At 50.7% G+C, this 20,447-nt stretch overlaps 2 protein-coding genes across 2 annotated transcripts; both read left to right on the forward strand.

The window, feature by feature from the left end:
- The first annotated feature begins 3,838 nt into the window (after positions 1-3,838).
- Positions 3,839-7,719, forward strand: KRT35 (keratin 35). Its single transcript, XM_063113264.1, has 7 exons — positions 3,839-4,342; positions 5,154-5,236; positions 5,430-5,586; positions 5,692-5,853; positions 6,148-6,273; positions 6,747-6,967; positions 7,273-7,719. The coding sequence occupies exons 1-7, from the start codon at positions 3,872-3,874 to the stop codon at positions 7,421-7,423; spliced, it is 1,371 nt and encodes a 456-aa protein (XP_062969334.1). The 5' UTR covers positions 3,839-3,871; the 3' UTR covers positions 7,424-7,719.
- Positions 7,720-13,063: 5,344 nt separating this feature from the next.
- KRT32 (keratin 32) lies at positions 13,064-19,832 on the forward strand. Its single transcript, XM_063113175.1, has 7 exons — positions 13,064-13,546; positions 14,210-14,292; positions 14,461-14,617; positions 15,938-16,099; positions 16,179-16,304; positions 17,043-17,263; positions 19,444-19,832. The coding sequence occupies exons 1-7, from the start codon at positions 13,064-13,066 to the stop codon at positions 19,571-19,573; spliced, it is 1,362 nt and encodes a 453-aa protein (XP_062969245.1). The 3' UTR covers positions 19,574-19,832.
- Positions 19,833-20,447: the final 615 nt, after the last annotated feature.

Here is a 20,447-nt window from a genome sequence, read left to right on the forward strand (position 1 = left end):
TAAAGCACATCCAGCGCTAACGCCAGGGCTCGTCTAGGGAGAAGCAAGGGTGGCGGAAGCAGCTGGACCAAATAGTGGATAACAGGCACAGTTCCCACAGAGCTCACGTCCAGCAGTGGAGACCCCCCTCATGCCCAGGAACAGCACCAGGGATGGATGGCAGGAGCAGGTGTGGGGCAGGGTTTTGGGCCCTGAGGAGGGGGAGAGATCACTGAGAGTTGAGGTGACCAGGGAAGCCCTTAGGGAAGATTTGGATTTGATGAAAACCTTCAAAGCTGGGCAGAAAAAGGAGGAGATGGGGCAAAGGTATTTTAGGGCATGGCCAAGTGTGTCCATGGCATATCGAGGGGACAGCACAGACCCCATCTGAGCAGAGTGCCAAGTCCTGTAAGGAAAGTTATTAGGCTACTCACTAAACATCATTAGTTCTTGCCGATAAGAGTTCTCTTAAAAAGAATGCTAAGAAAGAATGGAAATAGACCAGAACAAATTACATGATACTTCATAACTTTGAAATATTACTTACACGTTTTATAAAATTATCTAAAAACATCTCATCAAGTATTTTCTAGTCACTCCTGTAGCACTGAATTGGCTTATGGGAGCTGTCTCCCTTGGGCAGAATGGCTTTTGGCCCAGAGAACACTGTTCACCGCCAGGTGCTCCTCACTTACACAGGGATGCCTAATCCCTCTCACCTCTGAGCCTCAGTTTCCTGTGTGTAAGAGTAGGAACAGTGAGACTGGCCAAGTGTTTTTTCCTCCCCATCCTCACTCACTTTTTCTTTCCTTCCTTTCCTCTTTCTTCCCTCCCTTTCTGTGCTCCGTTCCTCTCAAAATCCTTTTTTTTGTTTCCTTACTTAACACAATTCACCATGGGTGAATCATTCATTCATTCATTCATTCTGGCACATCTGGAAGCCCAGCACTGTGCTTGACACGACGGGGGTTTCAAAAGTACACGGTCAGTTCTTGCTCCCAAGCTTACAGTCTCACTGGGAAGACAGGGCTGAAACACAAGATGATCCAAGGGCACCAGTTAATGGAGGGACAACGGATCCACCACCAGTCACTGCCATGGGCATTCAGAGCTGGGAGAATACAGCTGGGATGGGACAGGGGGCAGGCTCCAGGGAGGAGGCCTGGCTAGCACAGGACCCCCAGAGACAGCAGGGCAGGCCTGGGGTTGGGAGCCAGAAGACCTGGGCTTTAGTCTCCCTGACAGCCTGTGGAGATCTAAGGCAAGCCATTCACCACCCTAGCGGGTACGTCATCCTGTGGGAGTCAGCACCTTTCTATCCATGTCTGTGTTGCAGGGTGTGCGGGGTGCTTAGAGGAGACAGTGTGCCTTGAATGGTTGTACAAATGCTGGTTCTGCTGCTCACTACTGTGTGACCTCGGGCAGGCTCTGGAAACATTCGAAGCCTCAGTTTACTCATCTAGTAAATGGGGCTGTCAGTGATGCCAGTCTCATGAGGTGGCTGTGAGGACTGAATGAGAGATTGCATGGAGAGAGCTTAGCATGGGCCCTGGCAGATACCGAGTGCTCAATGAATGGTGGCTGGTACCATCATTATTCATTATGAATAGGGCCGTGTAGAGAGAACATTCAAAGGTGAATAGCACTGAATCCCCTTCTGGGCAGTGCAGGTGTCAGACCTGCCTGGGAACCCATGTGCGTCCTGGGGCTATGGAAATAGCATGGAGCTTCCCAGGCCTTCCTGCTGTGGATTCTCTGGGCCCTGTGTCTCCACAGTGACCCTGGCTGAGCCCAGAGCACCTCCGCAGGAGGCTGTGACTTAGCAGGGCTGGGTGGAGCCCAGTACCTGCATGGGTGGGAAACGCAAACACTGAAGGAGGCTCAGCCAGGCTTTCAGCTCAGCTGTGTCCTTTGCACTGGGGCATGGATTTCCAAGGAGGAGAGACTGAGGCAGCCAGTGGGAACCTGGGATTGTGCTGGGTGGATACCGGTTACACCAGACTCCCGGGTGTGGAAAGGGCATGGGACTCATTGGAGCTCTATAGCTGAGGGCCACAAACACATGCACCCAGCACATGGGATGGTGGCCTTTGTGCTCACAGCATGTCCATGCTCTCTGTGACAGCTGGTTAACATCAATAGTCTTAGGACAACACAACTCTACTTGAGCAGGGACTGGTAATTATAGCCTCTGCCTTTATTGAGCACTTACCACAAGCAGGCACTGTTCTAGATGCTTTAAACTCATTTAATCCTTACAGCAACCTTAGATAGTAGGTGCTATTATTTTCTTCCCATTTTACAGAAGAGGAAACAGAGTGATCCTGAGAAGTTAAGTCACATGGTTGGTTTGTGGTGGGGCTGGGATTAGAACCCACAAATTCACATGTAACCACAATGCTGTGTTGCTTCTCCTGGGACTCCAGAGGGTATTGGCCATCCCCTTGTGGAGCCCACCCCAGTGCTCTGCTCTCCATAAACCCAATCATGTTCAGCAGCCCAGGACAGGGTTCCAGAGCAGTGGTGGAGGCAGGGTGGTGTAGTGGAGACAGCCAGACTCGAATTGGCATCTTGGCTCTGCGATCAACAGCTGGGGGCACTTCAGCAAGCTCTGGTCATCTCTGAATATTGATTTCTTCAGCTTCAAGATGGGACTGATAAGCTCAGGCTCACAGAGCAAGTATATGGATGAGGTGAGACCATGGGAAAGTGCTGAAGACCGAGTCTAGTTCACTACTGGTCAGCTCATGGTTGTTCCCCATATGGGAAGATAACTGGTATCCCTAAAAGAGTAAGCAGGACCCTGAACTGCAGTGCAGATCAGAAGGCAAGTCCCACAAGTTTCCGCCTGGTGAGGCCCCATCCCCAGCTCATCCATCTCCTCTTGCTCAGCCCTCGGCCCCCCTTGAAGGTCTCACTTGCTTGGCAGATTGGATTCGTTAGACACCTCGTCAACTTTTCCAGGTATCAGCTCGGCCGACTCCAGCAGCAGAGACAGCGCTGTGAAGGTCGGGCTCTTTTGCTCCCACGGAGGCCTGTCAGTCAAGACCCCCCTCCATCCCTCTGTTCAAACAACTGGAAGGAAAGGCTTCTCCAGTTTTCAGCTAGGGCCGGGGAAGACATGTCCTCCATACATGGCTCTAGGTGTCACAATAGGCGGGGGCCAATTAATGGACCTCTAGTCATTTTGGCTAGAACTGAGGCTACACAACCAGATTTCCTGGCAAGAGAAGGAGGAGGAATGTGTCCATCGAGGCTCTGTTGTACTGAGGGTGACCAGCTGTCCTTTTTTGCCTATGACTGAGGATCTCCTGGGCTTTCAGCACTAAAACCAGAACAGTCCTGGGGAAACTAGCCGTATCTTCTGGGCTTATTGAAGAGCCTTCTGTGTCTCCTTGGCCATGAGACCTGTCTCCCTGCAACAGCCAGGTTTGCTCTTCCCTCTCCCGGGAGCCAACCCAGAGGCCTCCTCTAAGCCCTTGGGCCCATAAAAGGAGACAAAGCTGGAGAAAGTCAGGACAGTGGCTGGACTCCCACGCCTGCTTAACAAGGAGGCTGCGGTCTGGGCTCTGATGACAGGCCCCTTTGAAGAACTGACGGAGGCTCGGTCTTCCCAGCTACGTGGGGTGGTGGAGGTGAGTCTCCACGTAGCCACCAGTCCAATGGGGCTCCTGTTTTATGAGGCCGGGAAATGTTCACAGGAAGCTAAATAACAGGCTAATGAGAGATTTTAATAGAAAGTGGTATTAACTTTAATGAGGTAGAAAATACTTTGAGAAGGCCAACCCACGCCCACGGGGGCAGAGATATAAATCAGGAGTGATGAGCTGCTTCTCCACATTGGGGGTGTCTGGCCTTAGAGATCTGTCACTGCGTGTGGGCTGCTGAAGCCATGGCTTCCAAATGCCTCAAGACCAGCTTCACTGCAGGGTCTCTCAAGAGCCCAGGAAGGGGTGGTGGGGGATCCACTCGTGTGTCCACGATGTTCTCTAGCAGCTCTTGCCAGCTCCCAAGTGTCTCCCGGGGGGCCCGAAGCTTCTCTGCATGCTCCGCTGGGCTGGGCAGAAGCAGCTACAGGGCCTCCAGCTGCCTCCCTGCTCTCTGCCTCCCTGTTGGAGGCTTGCCCACCAGCTACAGCATGGGTGGGGGCTGGTTTGGGGAGGGCATCCTTACCGGCAATGAGAAGGAGACGATGCAGTTCCTGAATGATCGCCTGGCCAGCTACCTGGAGAAGGTGCGCCAGCTGGAGCAGGAGAACGCAGAGCTGGAGAGTCGTATCCGCGAGTGGTCTGAGCAGCAGGTACCCTACATGTGCCCTGACTACCAGTCCTACTTCCGGACCATCGAGGAGCTCCAGAAGAAGGTAAGAAGTTCAGAGTGGCTTTGGCTGCCCAGGGGCCTGGTGTCACCAGCACTGCATTGGAAGCCAGAACATGTGTGATGGTAGCTCTGCTCCCATGGGGCACTTTGAAGATCACAAGCATGTTCACATCTGTGCCCTCATTTGCTCCTCCCAACACTCTTATGAGGGAGGTATCGTTAGTCCATTATACAGATGAGAACATTGAGGCTCAGGCTGGCTGGTTGAGCAAACCAGATGGCAGATCGTGTGGAGCCAGAGCTTGAACACAGGCTCTATGAACTAACTGGTTGTAGAACCTTTGGTACCACTGCCCACCCCTCTGAGTTTTAATTTCCTCATTTTCCTAAGGTGAGGGAATTGGATTTGATGTGTTTAGTGCTGATCAGGTCTCCCATAAATAACTCAGGGAAGGAAGCACCTGTTGGAGTCTACATCCCTTGAGAGTCACAGCTGGCTCACAGGGTATACTGTTGGCAACGGCCTGCTCTAGGCCCTCAGCAGGCCTGGAAGACAGGCAGACAGATAGGCAGGAAGAAGTCTTGTGCCACCATTCTCGGCCTTTCTTGTAGTTTGTCCATGCCTTTCCCTCCAACCCTGGGTTACAGGTCACGGATGCACTGCATTGGAAGGGACCTAAGAGGTTCCACAGTCTGATAACTACAGCATGGCCACAAGCCCTCATGGAGCCTTAGATGTCAGGAGTCCAGGATGGAGCCCTCTCTCCCTCCAGAGGCAGCCTCTGCCAGCTTTGGGGAGCTCCAACCAGCAGAATGTCCTTTCTTGCACTGAAGCCACTTCTTTCTGTCCCCAGACCTTGTGCAGCAAGGCAGAGAACTCTAGGCTGGTGGTGCAGATCGACAATGCCAAGCTGGCTGCAGATGACTTCAGGACCAAGTGAGTTGTCCTGCTTGCTCTGTGGTTGGGGCTGGTAGAACGGGCCACTGGTGATACCAGCACTCAAGGTCTTGGCTGCACTCAGTTGCTGAGGCATGGAGGCAGGACTCACAGTGCAGGCCAGTCTGGGGTGAGACCTGACTTAGATACAAAGAGGAAATGTAGCTGCAGCTGCTCTGTTCTGCACCTGCAGGTACGAGACGGAGGTGTCCCTGCGGCAGCTGGTGGAGGCTGACATCAACGGCCTGCGCAGGATTCTGGATGATCTGACCCTGTGCAAGTCTGACCTGGAGGCCCAGGTGGAGTCTCTGAAGGAGGAGCTTCTCTGCCTCAAGAAGAACCATGAGGAGGTGAGCATAGGGGAGCAGAGGAGCATGAGGAGCAGGTGAGCCTGGGAGGAGGCGAGCAAGGCAGCCAGCTGGGAAAGTTAATGCTGACCCTGGTCTGTGCCACAGGAAGTGAACTCACTACGTTGCCAGCTTGGTGACCGGCTCAACGTCGAGGTGGATGCGGCCCCGCCTGTTGACTTGAACCGTGTTCTGGATGAGATGAGGTGCCAGTATGAGACCCTGGTGGAGAATAACCGCCAGGATGCTGAAGATTGGTTTGACACCCAGGTAGGCACCTGGAAACAGTCAGTGCAACAGAGGTACATGGCAGGTCACTGGGAGGTGACTCTGGGCTCTGAATCAAGATGCCTGAGTTTGAATCCCCACTTTGTTTTGACCTTACTATGCAACCTTGGGCAGGTTGCTGTCCTCTAAGAAACAATGTCCTCAGGTGTGAAATGAATGGGTTGGACTGGATAATGGGAAGGTCCTTCTTGGCTCGTGATTCCAAGTAGCCTCCTGTAGGGCTCTGAAGCTGAGTCCCTAGTGTTTCTGACCAGGTCTCGTGTGTGTGTGTTTCAGACCCAGGAGCTGAACCAGCAGGTGGTGTCCAGTTCGGAGCAGCTGCAGTCCTGCCAGGCAGAGATCATTGAGCTGAGGCGCAATGTCAACACCCTGGAGATCGAGCTACAGGCCCAACACAGCATGGTGAGTCCTGAAGCAGGCATAGCTGCTGCTGGACCAAGTAGAGCTGCACACTAGCCCCCTGGCTTCCATGCTCTGACCACACAGGCAGGCTCCAGGGGTTCAAGTTTCTTATCAGTGATACTCTGTGCAGAGAAGAGGGAATGAGGGCCCAGCCTCAATCACAAATGCCCCAGTGGCTTCTAGCAGCGACATGTCCTGGCAGCTCCTCTATTTGTGTAAGCAGATACATCTTCTCAGTAGTTATCAGTTATTCAGAGATGTCATAAGTAGGGAGATGCTCACTAGAGCAAGGAGACTCCAGGGGCTAATTGGCTCATCTCAAATGAGATCTCTGATTGTGGTTCATCCCAGCTCAAAGTGATTCTCTGAGCTGTTCTTGGGTTCTGAAACCTCATGGAGACCCAGATAAGTCTTCCTTGTTCCTTCTCTGACCTCTAACCTTCTTCCTCTCTATGCAACCCTTGCCCTCACAGAGAGATGCTCTGGAATCTACCCTGGTGGAGACGGAGACTCGCTACAGCTCGCAGCTGGCCCAGCTGCAGTGCATGATCACCAACGTGGAGTCCCAGCTGGCTGAGATCCGCTGTGACCTGGAGCGGCAGAACCAGGAGTACCAGGTGCTGCTGGACGTCCGGGCCCGGCTGGAGTGTGAGATCAACACGTACCGGACCCTGCTGGAGAGCGAGGACTGCAAGTGAGTATCGCTGCATGTCCTTCTGCCTTCTGAATGCAATCTGCAAAGTTCTGGGGAGACAGTGTGGTGCCTGGAAAAAGCCTGGTGTTTGGAATCAGGAGCACTGGGCTTTATTTACTTCTGGTTTTGTTACTCTAGTAAGCCCCTTTTCCTCTCTGGATCTCTGTTTCCCCTTTGGTAAAATAAGGTGGCAGAAATAGGTGATTTTTCAGGTGTCTTCCAGTTTGTCTATTCTGGGATCTACTCTGAGTTATTGAAAACAGCAACTGGAAAATCATAGTAATTTGACTTTTTCTTTCTTCCAGGTTGCCGTGTAACCCGTGTGCCCCTGACTACTCGCCCTCTAAGGCATGCCTCCCCTGTCTTCCTGCAGCCTCCTGTGGTCCTCCTGGCATAGCCCGCATGACTTGCAGCCCCCGTCCTGTTTGTATTCCTTGCCCGGGGGGCCGATTCTGAGAGCGGCTGGCCCAGAAGGCCAAGGCCATTGTCTCCAAGGCTGGACCTGGCCTCTGCTCAACCCTAACCCTTACAGTCCAATCATCTCTCTTCGTGCAGTGCCCAGGCCCATAACCAACCTTAGAGTATCTCAAAGCCTGTCACTAAAGCTGGCTGCCCCTGAAGGCCTCAACTCCTCAGCATTTCAATGGGTGCCAGGGTCTCTGTTCTCAGGCTGCCTCCAGGGTCAGGTTTTCCTTCTGGATTGTTCCAGTGGCTTCTATTGGCAGAACAATAAAGTGCATTTGCTCTGGCTCCTGATGCCTAATTCACACTGTCTGGTGTTGTGGGTTTGTCTCTGTTGGTATCAGAGGGTGACTCTTGGACAGATACATGGGGGATGTCTGATCCGGTGTGACCCTGGGGATTCCAAGGTCACTATGCCCTGTGTGGGGCGGGTAGAGGCCTACAGTGAGACTCTTTGCTTGGCTTTCCTGATGAAGACCTTTCTCCAAGATCCCAATGTGGTGACAGGTATTTCTAGACCTCTCCTACTATCTAGGTCACCTGGATCCCAGAGTAGGATGGATGAAACTGAGGTCAATACAAAGTGAAGCATTTTAGGCCACTTTATTATTATCAGCCTCATGTCTGTGATCCTCGTAAGAGAGGCGATATGCTGTTCTACACCCAGGGGACTTTTAAGGGTGCATTTACATCAACCCTCTCTTTTATTATAGTCCTTTCATGCCACCCTTCCAGTTCAGCAAGTCCCCTTAACGATCCAGCTCCCATCACAAGCAGGAGATGGAGAGGGAGCCTGCCGTTGAGACTTCCACCTTAATTCAGAGATTCCTGTCTCTAACAGGCTCACACATGTTCTTGCGTCCTCTTGGCATCTGATGAGGAGTACAACAAGGCACACGGTTGTGGAAGTTCCCAGCATCTTGGTCTCATTTGTGTCCAGAATGTTCTCCCCAAATAGACCAGGCCAATACCAACTTCCATCAGTCCCAAAGGGAAAGGGAGAAGGCTGAAGGCCAGACTTTCTAAGCTAGAAAGAAAGGCAGGTTGACTCCAGATGGCCATGTATTCCTCGTAAGATGCCAAGAGCACCTGCTAAGCAACGTCAGTGGTGTTGGGCTGCAGCAGTGCCCAGGGTGGAGAACAGATTGGTGAACGATCCTGGCCGAGGCGAGCCTGAGACGCCTGCCCCTTAAGCGTGTCTGTTTAGCTCACCCTGACCCAGATGCAAAATCCTCCCCTTTCTATCTCTCCATTAAGGAGAGCCTGGGCTTTTGGTTTCTGCCAGCCCTCTCGCTCCTGGCATCCTGTGCCACCTCCCCTCCGGTCTTCTAGGAACTCTGTGGCTGGTTTTGCTGAGGCTCAGGCACCTGAAGGGGGTGGCGGTCTCAGGATCATTCAGTCCATTCCACAAACCCTTACCAAGTGCCAACCTGTGCCAGGCAGTGTGTGTTAGGCACCAGGGGTAGGATTGGTCTGCGTGGGAGGGAGGCCTTGGGACGGGACAGGAAGGACGCTCACTTACTATTTCTTTTCCTTTGTACTTCAGTGGTGGGAGGAGGCCAGCTAAAGCAGGTCCTGACATTAGGTATCAAATGTGGGCTCAGAATGTGGAGTCAGGCTGACCTGGGTTCAAATTCCCACCCCACCACTAACTGCACATGGGAGCTTTAGCAGGTCGTAGTCCTTTCTGAGTCTGTTTCCTCCTCAGTAAACTTGGGAACATGACACGCTGTAAAGTCCCTGATGCTTTGCTGAGCATATACTGGAAATTTGAAATCTGTCAATATTGACTCTCCTCTAGCTGGTGCCTGGGTTGCTCTGAGGGTGCACGCTTATCTTTTCCCTGTCCAGAGTTTCAATTCTGCGGTTTCCTTCTAGTCAGCAGTGCCCAGAATAACCAGGCCAGCTAAAGTGGAGATGCGGTTACATGATTTGTTATCTAATTCTGGTTATGACTGAAGTCAGTGGGAGAAGTCACAGTTGGCAGTGAACAGATGCTGTCTTGAGCACACAGGCTCCAATAACCTCTGTTTTACATGTTACACTCTTCTTCATGGCATTCTTTGCAGCATAAACCTCTTTGAATCTATCCTAACTCCCTCCAAGATGGAGCTACCCAGATCATGTGTAACCCTGCCTCTAATTACCACCAGCTTCATTGTTTGTGCTCTTTAATTATAATGCTGTGTTCTCAAACTTGGCTGCACATTAAATGAGCTAGAGAGCTTAACAAAACACTGATGCCTGCTCTGACCCCAGAAATTCTGGTTTGTTTCATCTAAGATATGATCTGGCACAGGGATTCTCGAAAGCCCTTTAGGTGATCCTTACGTGCAGCCAGGGATGAGAGCTCCTTTATTAGACGAAGGGTCTTTTGGCAACACTACTGGGAGGATGAGGGCTCAGCCCTGACATAGACTTTAATACTCTCAGGTCTGATTCCTACTGTACTTTTGACTATTACTCAGTCCTGCCTTTTCTCTGTCCTTTGATTTCAAACATTTTGAACTGAATTTCTAATTTCAGTTATCATATTTTTGTTTCCAAAGAGCCATTTTTTGTTTTCTATTTATTTTTATAACATCCAGCTCTTGTTTCATGACGTAACTACTATAGGTTACTACTAAAAAAAAAAAAAAATAAATCTATCTATCTATCTATCTATCTATCTATCTATCTATCTATCTATCTATCTATCTATCTATATATATAGATATATAGTTTTAGATTCTACATTGTTTCTGTTTTCCCCAATTTCCTTTTTATAGTTTGTTTTACTTCATCTCTGTTTTGTTTTTAATGTTGGAAGCTTCCCTCAAATGTCTGGTGATCCTTTTGTTTATATTTAATGAGGAGACACTGAAAAGCTGATAGAAAGTGCTGTGTGTATGGGCATTTGGCAAACTGGCTTTTTGGATGGTAGAATTGCTTAAACTCAGTTTTTGTAAGTCTTTTCTCTGGGGTTATTCTGCTTTTTTTTTTTTTTTTCCCCTAACAGAAGGAGCGTCTGATTTTCAGCCGGGGAGTGGGAGGAGGGAGAGGGTCTTGGGCCAGACCCGCTCAGGCGTCCATCTGCCCTTCTTTAAATAGGCCCTTCATCCTGGACCTATTTAGCGTTTAACTTTCCCCAGCATTTCATTCTTGTTTTCTCCCACTTCTTTGGCATCACTCTCCCTTCTCCCCCTAACCTTATTTGCCCAATAGTTTACTTTGGCCTCAGAGAGGTTGGGGTATAGAGGGAAGGCTTTGGGTCAGATGGGTCTGGGTCTGAAAACCGACTGTGCCGCCCCTTGCTCTGTGGTTACCTTTCCCAGCCCCCACTTCTCCACCTGGGAGACACACTCCAGATGTGGTCTATGGGCTGGAACCACGGTCTTCTGTGGCTTTGAACACTGCTACTCTCCTCTATCAATCACTCTCAGGTGAAACTCAGTCTTTAATTCATAATGTAAACCACTGCTCATACCAAGCGTTTGAATTTAGCAGACTTTGCTAAAGATTTCTTGGGGACCAGGGGGTGGAGCCACGTCACACACTGACAGCATCTTTCCACCTTTCTGGCGCCTCTCCTCCTAGCTCCTGACCTCCTCTCCTCCTCCTCCCTTCCTTCCACGATCACCCTGTGAACTTCAAATGCTTCTCTTCTTTCTCCCTCTGATGTCTTGTCAGCCAAATCGAGGCACTTGGGGTCCCAACTTTTACCCCAAGAACTCATCAATGTGTTTTTTCCAAGTAAAGACAGTTTTTCCTGCAAGAGGAATTCTCGTGGCAACTCTTAAAATACACGAGGGTACTTCAAAAAGTTTATGGAAAAATAGAATTCAAAGATAATACGAATCTTTCCATGAACTTTTTGAAGTACCCTCGTGTATATGCTCCTCTGCTTCAGTGGCTCTCAAAACCACCCGGAGGACTTGCTAAACACAGACCCCTGGGCCCCACCCTCAGGGTTTCTGATCTAGTAGGTCTGGGGTGGGCCTGAAGACTGCATCGGTAACGTATTCCTGAGTGATGTTGATGCTGCTGGTCTGAGGACTGCACTTTGAGAACCACTGCTACACCTTATTACAATAATTATCTTATAGTTTTTTGGGAGTGAGGATTAAATGGGTAAATCAGTGCCCAGCACCCAGCCCAGTGCTGGCCCTCACGCACGCTCAGTAAGTGCTGGCCATGATTTTGAGGGCCGGCCTGGTGAGTCTCACTCCCTGTGGTGGGTATTAACCACCATATCCCCTTCCATCTGATACCACAGTCTTCCCTAAGCAATTAATCCAGAAGAAGATACTGGAATTTATGCTGTTGCAGGGAATCGAACTGTGAGATTACTTAATCTAACCCTTTTGATTTGCACGAGGTGACTGAAGCCCAGAGAGGCAAAGTGACTTTGCCAAGGTCACTTGCCTCACAAGGCAAGTTAGAAGGCAGCATCTCTATCTTGGTTTTTCTTTAAGTGATGAAAGGGCTGGGTGGCGTTTTCCCTGTCCTGTCCCCTTACCAACACCTCTGGGAATATATGACAAATAAGACAAGTACTTATACCCCAACATTATTGGAATATCAATATTGAGACATACACATATTATATGTAAAGTATGTGATCTCATGGCTTTTGTAGTAGGACTGAAACCCACTGGTCTAGCTTGCTGCTCTCGTAAGAGAATGCCCAAGATGTCTGTAATTGGGGACACCTGCTCCCTAACTGCTGGCTTAGCCCATCCCAGGGCTACGGAGTGTCACTTCTCAAGGGAGCTGACGCACACGGCTTACATTCTCTGCGGTCCTGAGGGGTGCCCTCCCTGTCCACCTTTCCAGGGAGTAAAAGTAGAGCCTGTTCCTACCTGTTCAAGCCCAGCCTGTTGAATAAACAATAAAGGGACACATGACAACTCTGTACATGGTGCTGTCATGACTGAGTGGAGGATCCAGAGGTGGTCAAGAGCACCTGCCTCATGGCAGGTTCGTGATATTGATCTGCTTTTCCAAGAGAAAGGTCCAGCTGAAAAGATGTCCTAGATTCTCGGGCTTTCTGCCTGTATCTTGGGCTCAGTTTCTTCCCTGGTCGGAAGGTGAGGCATGTGAGAAGGCTCCGAGGTTCTTTTTCCTCTCTCCCTGGATTTATAGCCCTGCCAGTATCGGTGTAGCTTCTGTCACCCACACATTTCCTCTTCCCACAGGGAATGCTTTCATCAAGGGGACCAGCTGCGGTCCCACAGACATGCAGCCCTTCTCAGGGATGGAGCGGGCGGGCCGTGGTGGGCTAGGCCAATGGTGGCACTGGGCCAGGCTGTGGCCATGTCCTGGCAGCCCCACCCTGGTAATGAGGGTACGGGCATGGAGTTATCCTTTGAAGATGTGTCCTGAAGTTCTCTCCTGGTGATCAATGACAGCAGCCCTGAGTCCTTCTTTAGCCCAATGACACGTTTGGCCTCTTTATGAGGAAAGGAACTCCTCATTGGAAACCAAATTACAAATTAATTAGCAGTTTCTTCTGGGACCGACTGTAAACGTCACCATCACTCCATGATGACTTCCCATGGGGAGCCCCTCACTCCAAGGGTATAAAAGGCCTGGGCAGGATGGGGTCTGTAGACACTGAGGAAGCTGCAGCTGAGGAGAAAGGGCCTCCCCAACATGACATCCAGCTACTGTGTGACCAACAGCTCGCAAACCTCTGTCAAGAGCTGCCCCCGGCCTTTCTCTGTCTGCTCTGGGAACGTGAACTGCCGGTCTGAGCTGTGCCTGGGCTATGCCCGCCAGCCCACGACACACATGCCTTCTGTCTGCATGCCCACCACCTACCGGCCATCCAATTGCCTCTCCAAGACCTACCTGTCCAGCTCCTGTTGGCCCAGCAGCTGTTGGCCAGCCAGCGGCATCTCTAGCTCCATGGTTACCTGTGGCTGGTACTGTGAAGGGGCCTTCAATGGCAGCGAGAAGGAGACCATGCAGTTCCTGAACGACCGCCTGGCCAACTACCTGGAGAAGGTGCGCCAGCTGGAGCGGGAGAACGCGGAGCTGGAGAGCAAGATCCAAGAGGCTTGCCAGGCCCAGGTGGTCACCATGTGTCCTGACTACCAGTCTTATTTCAGGACCATCGAGGAGCTCCAGCAGAAGGTAAGAGCAAATGGTGAACGGGCTCGCCAGGAAGGTAAGCTGGCTAGCTGGCATTCTAGATGCAAACCTCATTAACTTATTAAGTTATGTTTAGGTAAAAGACACCTCCCTAGGGCGTAGGATTATTGCATAATTTGAACTTTTAGCCAGCGCCCTTAACATGGAAAGAGACCTGGGATCTAGTCTCAGTTCTATCATTAACTCATTGCATGACTTTGGGAAGTCCCTTCCCTTCCCCAGGTCTTAGTTTCCTTATCTGTAAAGTGGGGATAACGATGATCCTTATCTAATGGGGTTGTCAAGAGGATTCAGTGAGATGATGCAGGCAAAGTGCCTGGAAAGCCCCTGGTACCTGGTTAGTTTTCAGCAAATATCAAGGACCCTTCTAAACTGTCACATGAGTGACTTTCGACATAATGAGATTCTTTCCTTCTACATTGCTCACTGCATCCAACATGGGGTGTTTGCCTTTACGAAGACCTAGGTGCTTAAAAAGTAAATCTCAAGTTCTCCAAGGACTAAATATCCCCTAGAATTCCAGGGGAGAAGGGCCTCTGCGGGGATGGCTGTGGGGCTGCTGAGCCCTGCTTTTGCTACTGACTTCTCATTCAGATTCTTTTTACTTATCCTGGAATAACCCTCTCCGTATGTCTTGGCCCACAGGTTCTGTGCACCAAGGCGGAGAATGCCAGGATAGTCGTGAACATTGATAATGCCAAGCTGGCTGCTGACGATTTCAGGACCAAGTGAGTTTGGCCAGGGGACTGGGGGATAGTGGGAGGCATCTCCCTGCACACTCTTGGGGCAGCTGTCCATTAGTTTCGCAGAGGGTTGGAAAGCACCGGCAGCTCAAGGCCTTCCCTGAGTTCTGTATTCAGCTCCACCCCTCAGTTGCTGACCCTGTCCTTGGGCAGGTATGAGACGGAACTGTCCCTGCGGCAGCTAGTGGAGTCGGACATCAATGGCCTGCGCAGGATCCTGGACGATCTGACCCTGTGCAAGGCCGACCTGGAGGCCCAGGTGGAGTCGCTGAAGGAGGAGCTGCTCTGCCTCAAGAGCAACCATGAGGAGGTGAGGCCAGAAGTCACGCTGAATGGCCCTGCAGTTTGGGGTTGGATACATGTGGGTTGAAATTGCTGGGCCTGTCCTGTATCGTTTCTGTGACTTTGTCCAGTTTATGTAAACTTTCTGAGCTTCCTCATCTGCAAAACGGGGATACAGTGCTATATAGGGTTATTGTGAGAATTTAATGGGTATGATATGGATCATGGGTATGACCCAGGCCATGGATATTAAACCCTTGTCATGTAATAGGTGCTCAGAAATATAGTCCCTTTCCCTTCGTCATTTCCTGGAGGAGTGTGACTGCCAGATACTTGCTTGTGACAACTGCATTTGTTTTCTCATGACAGTCACATACTAGAGGTAGAGTGGTGCACCAGGGACAGGAATAGGTTATTTTCTGCAACTCACATCAAATGTCCTGTCCCTCTCTGCCAGGCTACATTGCTGGGGGGGGGGAGGGGCCCTACCTCTTCCAAGGGAGAGTTGAACTGCAGGGATTTTCTTCTCTTTTCTATCCCATCCTTGTCTCCCTTCTTCTCTTCTGTTTGCATGTAATATACTTAAGCTGAAGCCACAGGCAAATCCTTTACTTTCTGGCATTTCCTCATCTCCTGCAGGTCCTGGGAGGGAAAGACCTTTGTCCTGGGAACCCATGTGCTGTAAAGCCCACCTGAGCTATGGTGTTTTTCCTGGGTTGACTCGCAACTTACTGACTTGGAATTTGAATGAACAAGTGCCTCTGAATCCTGGCTGGGTTCCCTTAGGCTTAAGTATAAAGTAGCAATCAATCACTGTGTACTCACTGAACACCCTAGGGCGTTTGACTCATGCCACTTAAGTCAGAGAACTGGGAACTGCACCAAGAAGCCACTAATGAGGAGTTATTGCACACTCTGGCAGCCTCAGTGACAACTTTCTCTCTTTGGCAGCCAAGCCTGGGGAGGCACCCACTCTAACTTGGGCCAAGTGAGGCTGGGCTCCTGCTGCCCCCCTTCCCAGGTGAACACAGGCTGGGAGGGTAACTGGGAATGCTGGGGATGCAGGTTTCCCATTTTAGCCCAAATGCATCAAACAAACTCTGAAACTGCTCTTAGCTTTTACGCAAGTGACAGGCAGTGTTGGGTTGGTGTGAGCCTTCCATCATGGGGGTGTCCAGCCAGAGCTGGAAGACCATCAAGATACTGCAGAGTGGACTGCAGTCCTCAAAGGGTCCTTCCAATGTTGAGATCTTTGGCATCTTTTTTTGCATCTTTTCTTGTCTCCCTGGGGAGTTGAGATGGAATTGTGTGATTTTCACCTTCTCCTGGGGTCCTTGTGCCTTTTCAGGAAGTTAATGCCCTTCGGTGCCAGCTTGGGGACCGCCTTAACATCGAGGTGGATGCTGCGCCCCCTGTAGACCTGACCAGGATGCTGGAGGAGATGCGGTGTCAGTATGAGACCATGGTGGAGACCAACCGCAAGGATGTGGAGGAATGGTTCAACACACAGGTGGGCCTCTTGCAGGTGGGCTGGTCTCCTCAGTGTCCCTGGAAAGTCACTCCCAGCCTTCTCCTTCTTCCCATTACAGATGGAGGAGCTGAACCAGCAGGTGGCCACAAGCTCTGAGCAGCTTCAGAGCTACCAGTCGGACATCATTGATCTGAGACGAACTGTGAACACGCTGGAGATCGAGCTGCAGGCCCAGCACAGCCTGGTGAGCGCTGCGGGGTGGGCGCCTCTCCCCAGCTCTGGATCCGAGGCAGCACTGAGCATGGCTGCAGGCATTTAGGAAGGAGGAAGAGGAGGCCCAGATTTCAGCCACCGCTCTGCAGTGCTCACCCAGCCCAACTTTCAAGGAGGGGAGCTTCTCCCAAAATCCAGCTCAGAGATAAAAGGGACATGCCTCAAATCAGATGGGGGTTAGGTGGACACTGTCAAACACAACTCCCCGAGAAGGCTCATTCTTCGTTAGCCTGTCCTTCCCAACCTGTGGTCCTCAATATCACTCAAAGAGATTTTAGAAGTTCTGGTGTCCGGGTTCTTCTCCAGACCAATTGAACCAGAGTCTTTGGAGGGGGGGCCTGGGCATGAGTATTTTTAAAGGGCTCCCATATGACTCTCATGTGCAGTCAGGGTTGAAAACCACTGTTGTCATGATGCCATAGGGAAGGTACTTGGTGAACCTGAGATCCAAATCTCAAAGACAAACAGAGGTTGTAAAAGGGATTTAGGATCAGTTTTAAGACTTGGGTTCAGACCCTTGTTCCATCATATACCAGCTGTTTAACCTTGAACAAGTCCCCTGACCTTTTTGGGCTTCAGTTTTTGCAGTGACTTAGGTAGGGAGGGGTCATTTCCAACACCAAAGAGAGACTTGGCTCTTCTTGGTTCTTTGAACCAAGCCATGGAAAATAGCTCCCCCTCTCACGGTTATATCTTTCCTTTGCTTTAGAGGAACTCTCTGGAAAATACACTGACAGAGACTGAGGCCCGCTACAGCTCGCAGCTGGCCCAGCTGCAGTGCATGATCACCAACGTGGAGGCCCAGCTGGCCGAGATCCGCTGTGACCTGGAGCGGCAGAACCAGGAGTACCAGGTGCTGCTGGACGTCCGGGCCCGGCTGGAGTGTGAGATCAACACGTACCGGAGCCTGCTGGAGAGCGAGGACTGCAAGTACGTGGGCCCAGCCGAGGCTCTACAGAGAGATGTGTGCGAGGGCTGGGGGAGGTGATCTGAAGCAGCTGGAACTATCCTTAAGGGACCATCAGCTTAGAACCTGTCATGGCTAAAAAGCCACTAGGAGGCTGGTATGTTCCAAGGAAAGTCAGGCAATTGTGTTCACGCTGCTGCCCTGAACCTGGCCCACTGGACTACTCTGGTCCATTCCAAGTTGACAGACTCCTTCCACGTGCCTACCACATGCCAGGTGGTATGGAGGACATTGAGATCAGTGACAACAAGGCATCTGCTCTCAAATTGTTTCCATCTGTTAGGGAGCTGGGCAGACAGGTGGCTGGAGAGCACACTGCAGGGAGAAGTTTTGGCATGTCGAGAAGACAAGAGGTAGCTTAGTGCAATTGGACTGTGGTGGGAAGCAGGACAGGAAAGGTCACTTGGTGCCCACTGATGGAGAACCATGACGGTCATGCTGGGAAGGGAGGACTTTATTTTATAGGCAAGTGAGAGGACTTACTTGTTTTTGAGGAGGAAATGATAGAATTTACTTAACCGCCTGTCTTTCCAACTGGATGGTAAACAGCTAGAATGCAGAGACAATATAATACATTTTCTCCCTGCACTTGGCACAGAGTAGACGCTCTGTAAACGTTTCTTGGCTGAGTTGATAAAAGCTTAAGTTGCCTTTAGGAAGATCACCTTGATGGCAGTAGGAAGAACTGAGTAGAGAGAGGGAGGACCAGGCAGGGAAACTGTTCAGGAGACCCTGGCCATGGCCTGAGTCATCAATGGGGAGAGCCCAAATCAAAGTCGTGGAGGCACCAGTCCCAGATGCTGTGCAGGTAGAATCAGCGGGACATGGTGGCTGTCTGCATAGGGGACGGCTCCAGCCCATGGGCACCTGGCGGGCTGATTGCTGTTGTAGTGGTTTCTTATTCTACATTGAGCCTGCCTCTCTGTCATTCAGAATCTTATCCTTCAGAGCAAGTGTTGCAAAGTTTAACATTTGCAAGGACCGGTGACATACATGAGGGACGTGGTTCATGTGGGGACTGTGGGACACCAGGGAGCTCATACCTTGTCCAGTGAGGGCAGTGCCATCCTCTCAGGACCATTTTTACCATGGGAGATGTAGGTTCAGTATTGTTGGGTCTTCAAGGGAAGCCAGGAATCTGGACTTTTTAAGTGGTAAATTCTCCTGATCTTTGAACACTTTCAAAACATTAAAAAAAAACATAGTGCCAGCCAAATGAAACACATTTCAGGCTATATGTGGTCTTCAGGCTGCCCATTGGATCTCTGAGCTATTTGGTCTCCATCCAATATACAGAGTGTTGTTTCTGGTTTTGAGCCCAGGCCTGTCAGTCTCTGAGATCATCCTCTTTCCTTTCACCCTGGATTCATTCTATTTTAATTTATTGTTTCATCTTATTCAACATATTCTTATTAAGTGCCTGTTCCATGCCAGGTATGCAGGGTGGGCATATACACACAGCTGTTGACCTCACGGCCCAGTAGGGGAGACAGACCACAATAGAATTACTAATCACTATGGAAGGAGCCACATGGTGCCATAGGGGGGCTGGACACAGAGAGATCAGGGGAGGGTTTGAGGTGTGACAGTTGAGTTGAGCTCTTAAAGAAGCAAAGACATGTTAGGTGGATGGAGAGGGAAGAGTGCACTAAGAGGAGGAAATAGGGCACAAGGTCGGTGGCCTGAGCAACGTGGTCCACGGAGGGACTGGAGGGAGGCCAGAGTACATGGGGCTCCGACAGCAACGGGACTGTGAGGTGCGGCTGGGGCGAGAGGTGGGAACAGGATCATGCTGGTCCTGTTAAGGAAGCCGCTTTTCATCCTAAGCACAAATGGGAACCACTGAAGGTTTTAGGCAGGGGAGGGACATGATTCAGCTGTGTCCTTAGAAGACCACTCTGGCCACAGCATTGACAATGGTTAGGAGGGGCAAGAGTGGGGTTGGGGAGATCGGTTATGAGGCTGTTGTAGTAACACAGGCAAAGACGATGGAGGTTGGGGTTTGGCAAGGTGCACGGAGAAGTTACACAGTGGAGGGGTTTGAGAGGCATCCCGGAGTAGAATGGGCAGGAGCTGCTGCTGAGTTCCAGGAGTAGAATGGGCTTCTCTACTAATCCTGCCCTACCGTGGCTTTCTCCTGCAGGTTGCCCTGTAACCCACGCTCCACGCCTTCCTGCCCGCCTTGTGCATCCTCCCCCTGTGTGCCCCGCACTGTCTGTGTGCCACGCACCATCTGTATGCCTTGCTCACCCTGCCCCCCGGGCCGCTTCTGAAGACCCTCAGCGCCGGTGGATCCTGAAGGGACTGGAGCTGGGCAGCCTGGTGCCAAGAAAGCCAGTGAGGAAGGCCCTACGCAGGACCGGAAAGGGGACCATCTGCAACGTGTTCTGATTTTGCAGGGGTGCCCTAGCCCTCACCGCTGCAAAACTGCCTCTTCCATTTCCATGGGCAAACCGCCCTCTTTGGTGATGTTTCTGGTTGTCTATGCTGCCTCAAAGAGCATGTATTCTTAGTTAACTGGCAATAAAGCTTTATTCAGTGGCCCTGCAAACGCAGCTTTCTCTGTTTGTCACTTATACTGCTATGTCCACAAGCCAATTCTACTCAACTGGGCTCAAGAGGAATGTAGCCAAATTCTACATATATTTTTGTGCCCCTTTAGCCTCCACAGAGGCTTGAGAGGTGCACACTAAAAGGGCCTGCATGCCAGAAACCAGTTAAAACCAGACAGTCGTTCCAGAACCAAGCAATAAAAGAATAAGGAGAAGACGGAGATAATTATGCCAGAAACCTAAGCCAAACTACTGTAATTGAGAATAATACTGTAATAAATCCACCCCTAAATCCCATTACAGCTGGTACAATAGGATCATTCATTCATTCAAAAAATCCTCACTGAGTGCTCACTAGGTGCAGGTTCTGCAGTAAGGGCTGGCTAACCCGGGTGATAGTCCCCAGACACCTTATTAATAATGCCTCATTTAGCCTTGCAGCAATCTATGAGAGAGGTATCATTATTTTATCCTCTTTATAAAGAAGGAAACAGAGGCCCAGGGAGGTTAAGAAACTTGCCCAAAGTCACACAGCTAGTAAGTGGTGGGCCCAGGACGTAAATCGAGGCCTTCAGCCTCCAGAGATGCTCAACCA

This window comes from Cynocephalus volans, chromosome 10, assembly GCF_027409185.1.
Source record: "Cynocephalus volans isolate mCynVol1 chromosome 10, mCynVol1.pri, whole genome shotgun sequence".
Classification (NCBI taxonomy): Eukaryota; Metazoa; Chordata; class Mammalia; order Dermoptera; family Cynocephalidae; genus Cynocephalus; species Cynocephalus volans.